Source organism: Pseudochaenichthys georgianus, chromosome 20 (assembly GCF_902827115.2).
Source record: "Pseudochaenichthys georgianus chromosome 20, fPseGeo1.2, whole genome shotgun sequence".
NCBI classification, from domain to species: domain Eukaryota; kingdom Metazoa; phylum Chordata; class Actinopteri; order Perciformes; family Channichthyidae; genus Pseudochaenichthys; species Pseudochaenichthys georgianus.
In genome coordinates this window covers 3,665,191-3,677,562 of record NC_047522.1, presented here as the reverse complement: position 1 = coordinate 3,677,562, position 12,372 = coordinate 3,665,191, and the positions used below count along the sequence as shown (strand labels likewise).

General features: G+C 45.5%; 1 protein-coding gene across 1 annotated transcript in view; it reads left to right on the top strand.

Moving 5' to 3' along the window:
- ctnnd2a (catenin (cadherin-associated protein), delta 2a) overlaps window positions 1-12,372 on the top strand; it is a 170,728-nt gene that overhangs the window by 121,987 nt on the left and 36,369 nt on the right. Inside the window, 2 exon segments of the mRNA XM_034109154.2 lie at window positions 10,906-10,940; window positions 11,575-11,676. Coding sequence (XP_033965045.1) covers window positions 10,906-10,940; window positions 11,575-11,676 — 137 coding nt within the window.

The following is a 12,372-nucleotide window of genomic DNA, read 5'->3' as shown; positions in this document are numbered from 1 at the left end:
AGGTTGAGCCATCTCGCTCTTTCCTGCACCACCATGATCCCAATTGCCTTGCCCACGGGGCAGCGTTGGACACGGAGACAAATGTCCGTGACCGCTTCCATCTCGTCCAGAGTGGCTGCCCCCGGGTTACCCGACAGGTCCTCACAGAGCTCCGCTTGGTAGGCGGTTAACAGCGAGGACACATTCAGGGCCCTGGCGGACAACGCTGCCGCTTTGTAGGCATTTCATTGCTGACTGAAAACGGTCCGACTTTGCTGGCAGCGTGGGGTTCCTGCTTGGTGACGGGCCCACCTTTGGTAGAAGGTGAGTCGCTACCAGCGGTTCCATGGGCGGCATGCAGAGCAGGCCGAGCACAGTCCAGGGAGGAGGCACCCTGGATTGGGACCTTGTTGCTGAAGGGCCGGTCTCTCCACGAGACCGACACCTCATCCAACATCTCCGGGAAGACTGGAAGGAGTTGTCTCTTTTTCCCCGCTCCTTGGGGAAGATGTTTTCCCTCGTAGCGGGACCTGGAGGTCTCCTTGGCCATTTCGGGCCACGGGACGTTGAGTCTGGCCGCAGCGCACATGGCCTGCAGGTCCATGCTCAGACCGGGCGAAGCTGGTGTGCTATCGCCTGGGAGAGCAGCACTTGCCTCAGGCTTTGCAGCCGGAGCCGGTGACATGAAAGTGTCCTCTTCCTGTTCATCCGATTCGGACAGGAGGAATGCCAAGGCGTCCTCCTCGTAGTCAGGCCCGAGGACATCCTCCGCAGGTGAGACCATGGTGAGGTCTAACCGGGAGCCCCAGCTTGGTGGAGCGCGGGAAACCGTTCCCGCGTGTCCTGCCGTCACCGGGTCCGGTTCTATAGCCATAGCCGATAGTGAGCCCCAGACCGACACGGAGAGGGGCTCACTCTCTGTGGCGGACGCCCCCGTGTCCTGACTGCCGGTCGGCGGGTCTGTGGACATGGGGGGGGTCCTGTTCCGACAGGCTAGCTTGTCGAGCTAACCTTCGGCGGAGGCTCTTAACAGTGAAGCGGACGCAATGTCAGCATGAGCCGGGGTTGTCGATAGCGGCTCGGGCGTGTTCCAGCCCGAGGCAGGACGAACAGACCTTGTGTGTGTCTGTGCCCGAGATCTTGAACCCGCAGCCGCAGAGTCGAGCCACCGAGTCCCTGACTCCTCTGATGTGAGGGAGAGGGGCGTCCATCTTGGTCGCCTCGTGGCGTGGAGAGGGCCCGCTCTCGACAGGTGGGACGGGAGAAAAGATAAAACCACCTTGTCCTTAATCCGGAGAAAAGGACAGTGTGGGTCTTTTATTCCCGGAGAATACTGACTGGTGTGGCAGTATGCTCCTTAAATCCTTTCTTCCTCCGTGGAGAAGAGAAAAGAGAAAACTTCCTCGCTACCGTGGTGTCTGTAGAGAGGGAGCGAGCTAGAAACAGGTGTGCTGCTAGCTTGAAAAAATCGGAGCTACCTTAATTTCTCGGGTAAGAGAAGGGCAAGGTCGATTTTAAATACTAACAGCGTTAGTACTACCGTCTTCCTTCGAAGCAGAAGGAGTAGCCGGCGAGCGCCCGTCGACCGAAATGGGTATTTGGGTTCAGTCTGTGGACAGTGAAGCTTGCCCGGCTACTGTAGAGAGAAGAGGTGTTTGAATGACGCATGCGTTGTGGCTCAAGCTACTTATAGGGGGTGATTTCCCCTGACGCTGACGTCAAGATCAACAGCCAATCTCTCACCCACACCCCGAGCGCTTGGCTCTATGGGCCTGGCCCGTGAGCGGTACCATAATCGGGGGTGCTTTGTCATAATGACCAAGCCCCCTGTGTCCTGGGCTATCCCTTACAAGGGCAAGCCTATTACTAAGCAATGGCTCTCCCACTGTTTTGTGTCCAGGATGTCTCCCATTCAAGACATTGGTGCAAGCGGGTTTTAACATATGAACTTCATATTGCCTTTCTGCTCTTTAAAAAATGTAAATCCTTGGTAAGTGTTTGTGTGTATACACAGTACACACTGCTGCTATCAGCTGCTCTGATGAGTTACAGCGTAGTGGAGTGTGTTAGCATCTTTATTTTTTATGATGCTTTTTATTGTCTTTTTTGACCAACAGACATAAATAAATGTTGTGTGAGGTTGTATGTGCAGGCTGGGCTGCAGTTAAAGATGATAGGCAGCAACACATCTGCATAAGAATGTGTAGGACTTGAAAGGAGCTGAGTGGGAGAGAGCTGCAGAAATTCAAAATATCTCCATTTGACTTGTGTAGCATTGTTTTCTTTGTTGTTTTTTTAGGAAGGGTTTTTTGTTGCAGCTGTCGGTAGTCAGGCATTAGAAGTCGTTTCTTTGACTAGACAATTCTCTTCCAGCATGACTGTTGAACTGTCACTCAGCTGTCATATCCACAAAAGTTTGTCCTCAGCCTTGTTGTGAACACAATAGACTGCTTTCTGAAAAGAGTATCAGAGAGCTCACATATGTACATGCAGGCAAACACACACACACACACACACACACACACACACACACACACACACACACACACACACACACACACACACACACTCACACTATATGTAGACAAATAAGATATACATGCATCCATATATAAACAAATATACATTTTTCTCTTCAGCCTCAATGTTTTGACATATTTTTGTGAAGTCTGAGTCTTGTGTGTGATGTAGTTTTGTGTTTATTTCATTCTTTCCATTCACACTATTTCCGCCCACTTTCAACACAAAGGCAATTTAAATTCGTTCTAACTTTGTGTCACACACACATACACACACACACACACACACACACACACACCCCACCCCCACATGCTTGATTGACAGATCGCCGTTATGGTGTCATCCTGTCATCCTGACGATGATAAAGTACAAAACTGTTGTTATGACAACCAACAGTGGGCAGATAAGTGTCCATACAACAGACGTATCTTCGAAAGAGATGTTGCCTCGTTCCCAAGGCGGCTCCATGGCTTAAAGTGAGTTGGCAAAATGTGCCTATCACTTCATTGCATTTCTCTCCCTGGAAAGAATCTGCTGTCCCATGGACACATTTCACAACCATAGATTCTTAAACGTATATCATTCAATCCATGTGCACCTTGGATGTCCTTGAGGTGTCACTCTGTAATGTAATTTGAACCGTTAGTCATGAAACTTGAGTAACACAACTGCTGGGTGGAAGAGCTTTTGGTGACTTCTAGATGCAACTGGGGAGAACTGCAACATTTGGCAAAGAACAAAACACTAAAACGGTTCCCACCGTCCTCATGCCTCTCGGTCTGAAAAGCCATATAGAAGGAGAGAAAGGGGGAGATGCAATCATTGAACCTCCTTCAGAGCTAATTAGTAGGTTTATAGCCTAATGAAAAAGGTCTATTAAATAGACTGGACTGCTTTGTAATGACCAACTTCCCCTTGCTTGGCTTGAATGGTTCTGGATCATTCAAGTTTATTTCAGCCCTGATGAACAGCAGTCACTCTGACAACAGACATTTTACAAAGGTTGTCCAGGGTGGTGAAGTCAGCAGGGGGATAACCCCTCAGTTTGAAGACTTGGGTTCAAGCTACCATGTCTGTATTCTGCTCTCCTTCAACAAGTCTCTGAATCCCTCCCAACTCCCAGGTCGTCTAATACTGCTGTTTGTGTCCCATAATTACTTACATAACACACTTAACGGCCACATTTCCTAAATTATGTGAAAACCAAAATATTTATTTCTCATCTAAGGGAATTACGCCTTCTTCGTCTCTCTCCCTCTCTGCAATGTGTGTGTGTTGTATTAAATCAGATATGCTATTGCAAACCGGAAATGTTATGGATCTTTGCTTGGAAATTCAGGATGTATTGAGGGCAAATTATTGCTGTGGCATTGGTAAATGTCAGATGAGGCATTATGGTCTATTAGGCTCTTGCTCTAACTGCATGCAAAGCCTGATATTTATTTGTCTCTCCAACACAACAGGATAGCAATGATAAAATACATAAATCGCTTTTCAATTCCCTTCTCTGTTTGTCTGAATTTAACAAATTGTGTGTGTGGTTGCTTTTTATCAGTTCTTTCATCATTTTTGTGCATTTATGTCAATATGTTTAGTACCATATCTTCTTTCCTTGTGCAGAATGTGTACTTCAGGGTATTCTTGTGTTATGGGAGAGAACACGGTGGAGTATACATACACATCTACACTGACAGCCTTATCAAGACGGGCAAGTGTTCTTCAGTGCTATTATCTGTGAGGGTAGCAGCTGCAGAATCTGAGCAGAACCTTGTGTTGCAGTATGAAACTCTCAGAGTAATGCTCTCCGAGCTGAGGACTCATGAAGGATGTTGCTGATGGGATTCCAGGCTGAACTTCCAACCTGAACACTTTAAAACATGCAACATCTGCTTTAGTACAAGATTGGACAGAGCGATATAAAGTGTACATGCATACTTGTATGAATTTACACATCATTGCTTCACTTTACTGTATTTTATATATTAGGGTAATTCAGATTATATCAAATTAGTAACTCAAAGTATACTATCACCACGAGGCTCGCACCACAGGGAGTGTTTTTGTGTTTGATGTTTAAATCAACTAATAATACTTTGAGTGTTTGATTCTCTTCATGCCCATGAGATATAAACACCCCTGCACATGTAAGGTATATAGGAGAAAACTGTATATTCCTCCCAGTCTGTATGTGTGTGAATGCTAAGCCGAGTGTCTGGGTTTGTGTTTCTGAGGATATCCTGGGGAACGGTAGAGGACGCTGTTGATATAAACTGTGTGGCAGTGGAGAGTGGAGAGGTGAATTTGAAATGTCTCTTTAACACAGGCTCACTGTTGAAGTGTCAACACTGCCTCGCTGGTGTGGTGATATTGCAGGCGAGAGTGTGCAAGGTTGTGGAATAACACAGTGCTTATACAATCTATTTTCTTCAGTCTCACAGCCTTCTGAGTGTCTCCTGAAAAGTTTAACACAGTCACACAATGTTTACTGTTGTTACCCTTTTTTATTTCCAGCAGGTACATAGCTGTGTATACTTGTTTGTGCGTGTGTGTGTGTGTGTGTGTGTGTGTGTGTGTGTGTGTGTGTGTGTGTGTGTGTGTGTGTGTGTGTGTGTGTGTGTGTGTGTGTGTGTGTGTGTGTGTGTGTGTGTGTGTGTGGTGTGTGTGTGTGTGTGTGTGTTTGTGTGTGTGTGTGTGTGTGTGTGTGTGTGTGTGTGTGTGTGTGTATTCTGCCAGTGTTACTTAAGCTCTCTACACCACTCTCTCTGCGTCAGCTTGATTTAAATCAATCCTATAATAAGGATTGGATTTAAGTAACTAGTTCAACAAAGATCTTGTCATTCGTTAACAAACATGATTTGGCATTTCACTTAGCAACACTAAAAGCAGAGTTTACTGCCCTTTTCTGACACATTCCTGTACAAAGTTTACATGAACAGATGTGTGTAATATTTAGAATTAACGACTCAGATTAGGCATTTGCAAGTCAGTCAACAGACTTGAGCCTAGCCTTGGTCCTTTGCAGCCTAGTCATGGACGTGGCCCCTGCCAGCATGTAAAACAGAAAACTACCCTTTAAGATAAAGCCTGAAGATAAAGGTGTTTCTTTCTTTAACCCTGTGTTTTTGTTCCTTACTGAATTAACTAGTATCTGAACGGTAGTTCATTAAAAAAGAAAAGCACTGCTCAGCCGTACACTGTAGGAGCACCTTTTTTGTGTCAAGCAAAGATTTGCTTCGCATAATCCTAATTTATATTCAGACAGTCAAACTAATTCACAAAGGACACCTACACAGTGCAGCCACATTTTCATAATATTCACCACAGAGAAGCAACTGGGGACGAATTGGCCTATTTTAATTTCCCATGCTAGTCAGAGCATTTGAACCAATGACCTATTGGTCCCAACCCAGTGTCTCTATCTTTCAGGCTGTTGCAAACCCAACAATGACAGTTTCCTATTATCCTAGTCAGCTGCAGTAAATCTTAACATGGTTTATTTAAATTCCCCCTTACATCAGTTAGAGTAATTATTGAGAACGTTTCCATTATAATGTAGTCCCTTATTACAAACAGGATTAGGCACATTTGGCCATTGAGCTGTTAACTTTAGTATGCAGATTATACTATGATTTGTTTCAACGTCAAATCTTTTAATTTGTTATACAGTTATTGTATTATTTTGGCTCCAAAAATCACTGAAATAAAAGGAAACATGCAGAGTGCTAATACAGTGATGCAGAGTAGTATGTGGGTGGGCAGGTAAAAAGATTAAATGTGAAAAATTATTAAAACAGTATTCTAAAAATATTAAAAGTGCTACAGTATGTAGCCAGTTGCTTAATTTAACTGGATTTATCCATTGAACATTCTCTCCGAAATTGCTGTGATTATATAATAAGGTAATCACATTTCTGCTTTTATGATTCATACGTTAAAGGCCTTCATGCCTTCCCCCTTTGTCACAGTGATAAGCAGTGACAAGATAGTTACCTTCACCGAAAATAAATTCAACACATGCTGCCGCCTGAAGCTTTCCTCCACTCAGTCCACACACAGTCAACCGTCTAACATGCTACATTAAATTATTCAACAAAGAAATATTTTTCTAGTAGCTTCACGTAACACATTGAACAGATTTATACCAAATTGCCACTGGCTACTTCCTTAACAACATGTCTTGTTGCCAATCGTGATGGTGGATCATGATAAGCTGCATGCATTACAAGACTCTGATGCTTCATAGTTTTTCTACTGTGTTTAAAATCTATTATTTCAATCAGTCAAATCAACCTATGAAAGTTTGTTGGAATTTGTCCATTACCATCCCAGCCAACCAGCCAATTAGACAGATAAACACATGTAAATATATTCAGTGATTCTCTTATACCTCAACAAACTTAGACACACATGAAGGCACACAAGCACTTTAGACTCAAATTGTACAATGACACCCAAGGCGTGCAGGCACACACACGTCCAATTAGAAAGTGGAGTATGTGGAATACCAAATGGGAAAACGCAGACACAAGCCAACTTGTCCAGACAGGCGGTCTAATGGTGTAGATGAAGTCAGATGAAAGAGTCTATATGTATCAGTTAGTCTGTCTGTGTCTGTTGCATTGATCACACAGCGGGCCGCTCAATACTCTCTCTCTGCCCGTCTGTCTCCTGCTGCCTCCTCTTCGTCTTTTTCTCTCAGTTCAGCTCGCTCAATCACAGATCAATTGACAGCCATCAAGAGAATGGAAAAGAAGTCCTGTTCTCATTCATAACACTCCGTTCGATGTCTCACTATGGGATGCGCCTCAACGCGCATGCAAACAGAAGCATCAATCTCATTACGCCAATCCTGATTGGCTGGTGATCTTGCCGTCAACGTCAAGGAATCCACCCACCCTTTAAGTAGCTTGCGCTACGACGCAGCGTCATTCAAACACCTCTTCTCGCTTCAGAGCACATCTCGTTTTATCAGTAACCGGGCTAGCTTAACGGTCCACAAACTGAACCCAAGCTAACATTCGGTCGACGAGCGCTTGCCGGTTACTTTTTTGCTTTGCAAGAAGATTGAGCAATATTAACACACCCGTTAATGTTGGAATCTGCCTCGCCGTTCTTTCTGTCGAAATAACGGTAAGGTTTGATTTTTTTCTTCAAGCTAGTAACATACCTGTTGCTAGTTTGTTCTTCCGCTCCACACCGACACCACGGTAAAGAGGACGTTCTCTTTTCTCTCTCACACCAGAGGAGACAGAGATAAACAAGGTATTAACACACCTGTTAATATTTTTTAAAGAATAAAATCTACACCGTCGCCTTTTTTCCTTTCGGACTAACAGCAAGGTTAGATTTTTTCTCAGTAACGTACCTGTTACTAGCGTGTCCACTCCACGCCGACACCCCGGCGATCGAAGATGAACCCTTCTCTCCCTCACACCAGAGGAGTCAGGGACTCGGAGGCTCGGCTATGCGGCTGCGGGTTTAACATTTCAGGCACAGACTCACACCAGGTCTGCTCGAGTGAAAGCCTTCAGGGCTTGCCTCGCTCATTTCCAGCCACGCAAATATGTTCTCTTCAGATCATGTCTGCGGTTGCTGGGGCTCATGGCGTCAGCCATTCTGGTGGTACGACTGGGACGCTTAAAGATGAGGGAGTTTCAGCGCTGGGTAGCTGCCCTCAGATTGGACCCCGCGCGTCATGGCGCGTGGAGAGTGATGGTCACTATGAAATGCGTAATGGCTCTGCGGCACTGGCTACACCCGACTTTTCTAGTACGGGGCGTACCTATGGGTGCTGTCCTATCGCGGAAGGTGGTCACCACAGACGCATGTCTGACGGGCTGGGGGGGTATATACAAAGGTCGACCTGTGAGGGGTCTCTGGAGCAGAGACCTCCAGCGGGCGCACATAAATTATCTGGAGCTTTTAGCGGTGTTCCTCACCCTGAGACGCTTTCTGCCTTTTCTCAGAGGACATCACGTCCTCGTGAGGACAGACAACACGACCACAATATCGTATATAAACCGCCAAGGGGGTTTGCGTTCTCTCCAGTTACACATGCTGGCACGCAAACTGATCTTATGGAGCTGCGGACGTCTCCTCTCTCTGAGAGCGACGCACGTACCAGGAGTGATGAACCTCAGGGCGGATCTGCTGTCCAGAGGTGCACCACTATATGCAGACTGGACTCTACATCCAAGGATTGTGAGTCAGGTGTGGGTGCGTTACGGCAGAGCCGCGGTAGATCTGTTTGCATCAAAAGAAAATGCTCAGTGTCAGCTGTTCTTTTCAATGTGCGATTTAAACGCACCGTTAGGCGTGGACGCGCTCGTGCACGTTTGGCCTCCGGTCCTTCTGTACGCGTTCCCATCCCTGGCTCTGATACCCCCAACTCTGGCCAGAGTGAAGGAACAACGCCACACACTTATCCTGATAGCTCCGCCCTGGCCTGCAATGTACTGGCTGGCGGAGATATATCAGCTGCTGTGCGGGCAGCCGTGGCAGCTCCCACTACGCAGGGACATACTGTCTCAGGCGGGGGGGCAATCTTTGACCCACGCCCAGAGCGCGGGGCACTATGGGCCTGGCCCGTGAGTGGTACAATCTGAATACAGTGGGACTCCCTCAGAAGGTGATAAACACTATTCAGAGTGCGAGAGCTTCCTCCACCAGGTCTCTCTACGACTGTAAGTGGAGGGTGTTTGAGGAGTGGTGCCTTCAAAAAGGACACATCTCTTTTCAATGTCCTGTCGGGGTGATTTTATCATTCCTACAGGACTTGATCGATAAACACAGAGCTTTCTCCACGATCAAGGTGTACCTGGCTGCTATTGCTGCATGCCATGTGGGCTTTGAGGGAAAGACGGCTAGCCAATATCCTTTGGTTTGCCGTTTTATGAAAGGGGCTCGCAGGCTCCTCGCGGTTTCCAGGTCACTGGTGCCCTTATGGGACCTGGCAGTGGTTTTAGATGGGCTCAACCTGACCCCATTTGAACCCCTGGAAGGAGCTGACATGAAACACCTGTCACTGAAGACAGTGCTGTTACTGGCCCAGGCATCCGCCAAACGGGTCAGCGATATCCATGCGCTCTCTGTACATCCTTCGTGCACTCAGTTTGCCCCGGGGCAAACAAGAGTGTTGCTGAAGCCCAACCCTGCCTTTATACCTAAGTTGGTTGGTTCATGTACCCCCATTGACATTGTGGCATTTCCTCCGCCGCTGTGTTCCTCTGAGGAACAGCGGCCGAATTTGCTGTGTCCAGTTCGTGCTTTACGCACCTATATGGACAGGTCAAAAGAGTTTTGTTGTAATGACCAACTCTTTATATTCTGGGCTAACCCTCAGAAGGGCAAGCCCGTTACCAGGCAACGGCTCTCCCACTGGATTGTGGAAGCGATTGCTCTGGCCTATACGAGTCAGGGTTTGCAGGCACCTTCGGGTCTGCGGGCTCATTCGACTCGTGGTCTGGCTACATCCTGGGCTTTGTTCAAGGGTGTTTCCATCCAAGACATCTGTGCAGCAGCGAGTGGTCCTCGCCGCTCACTTTTGTCCGCTTTTACAGGCTAGATGTCTCTGCTCCAAGTGTGGCCCGCGCAGTGCTGGGTCCCATGTTGAGACAGAGTTCTGCCTGTTAAGTTCTGGTGATAAGCATGTCTAGCAATACAGGAGTTTCAATATCCCATAGTGAGACATCGAACGGAGTGTAACATGAAGTGAGATGTCTCACCAGACGGCCCTTCTTGCTAAGGCGAAGCGAGAAGAGGTGCTTATTTTGAATGACGCTGCGTCGTAGTGCAAGCTACTTAAAGGGTGGGGGGATTCCCTGACGTTGACGTCAAGATCACCAGCCAATCAGGATTGGCGTAATGAGATTGATGCCTCTGTTTGCATACGCGTTGAGGCGCATCCCATAGTTAGACATCTCACTTCATGTTACTCTGAGGGCTGGGGTTACATAAGTAACCTATAGTTTTCTTGTCCATGTGTGAATGTGTGTGTGTCCTTGTTTATGTGTCTGCAGCACCATCCATTTGAGAATAAAAGGAAAGTTATCTGAATGCTAATTCTGTAAAATGTTAGTTTTGTGAATAATTGGCCTCTGCTGACTGACATAAGTGAGTGATTGAGTTTCATTTTATATATATATATATATATATATATACATATATTTTGTGGTCGTTATGTTCATACTTCAGCAGAATGTGACAGAGATGTAGGCAATAAGCAGCTTCCCTCCGTACATTATATATTAAATAGACATATTGAATGACAGACATTTGACATTGAATGTCTTTTAGTGAAATGCCTTTACAACGGGGTGATTCCAAGGTTTTAGCTTTTCAATATATATTTTTTTTTTTATTTACATTTGTATTGTTGTTTTTAATAGCTACCTCCTTCTTTTGCAGTTCAACAGATGAGCAGTTTCGCTGGAACGCTCAAGGTAAAGTTCACTATGAATGCTTTTACACACACACACACACACTCACACACACACACACACACACACACACACACACACACACACACACACACACACACACACACACACACACACACTCACAGACTGCTCCACCCTGCATGTGAAGGTATGGTTGCAAGATCTGACTCCAAATATTTCACTGCCAATTTTTTTTATTACTGAAATCCTTGAAATGTTCACACATACTAACACCGCCAAAAATATTCTAGCTATCCTATTCATCCTTCATCTTGATTTAAGGAATAGATGTATAGTCCCGACAGCAACAAGGCCTGTTCCGCCTCTTGTCTGATTGACACACTTGTGTCAAGGCACATATGGAAGGGGCCGGGCCCTTTAATATATGGGCAGAAGCACCCACCCACATACCTGATGGATTAAGAAATGATTGCACACTCACACAGTAGCACAATCTCACTCTGAAATACATATCAGAATGTCAAAGTGCGGCCAGAAAAAGGCGTCTGTTTGCTTTGACAGTCAGTGTTAATCTGCAAGTCCACAATCACACACTCTTTGATAGAGATACACCTAATGATTGGTCCTCCAGTGTCATATTATCTAACGCTCAACATCCTTATCCTCTTCACAGCAGATGGACACAAGGATATCGAGGACGAGTTGACCACTGGGTTGGAGCTGGTAGATTCCTGCATTCGCTCGCTCCAGGAATCAGGGATACTTGACAGTGGAGAACGTAAGTGTAATATCCCGCGTCCTTGTGTGTTTGTGTGTGTATGTTTTGGGAGGGCAAGGAGGATGCAAACCTTATAAAATAGTGTCTTATGTGTTAATAATCAATGTTGTGCTATTGAGATGATTCAGACCAAAGCAGAAATGCAACCCAAACAAAATTCATATCCATTTTGAAAATGAAAAAAACTCCAAACGAAATGTAATGTGAGCTTCTTCTTTTTTTTGGTGTGCATATGATATTAAACGATTTCATTGTGCATGGACAGGAAATTATTTACATTCTTCACTTCATTGTAATTGTCTGCACAGCTCTAGCATGCACGTCAGCTAGGGTAAACAGAAGTACTTCAAATAAAAAAAGATCAATCACATTTTAATTGTTATGCACAGTGATGCCTTAAAACAGTGAGGGGAAGCGGGTATCACGGCAATCTTACTAAAACTACGACCGTGGTTGATTTTGCACTGAAAGATTATGTGGTGTATTGTTAATTATTATTGTTTTGCTGAAAGGAAATGAGAAAATGTTATTTTATTAGTCCCTTAAGCCATGAAATATCTAGCCTAAGTGCAGCAATTCCCTTTGTAATATTTAGTTCTCACTCAGATTGAATTTCTTCTTTCAGTGAGCATGTTTAGTTGTTGGAAAGAGACCTAAAGGATATACTTAAATGAAGGAAGTACAGTATTTTTTAAA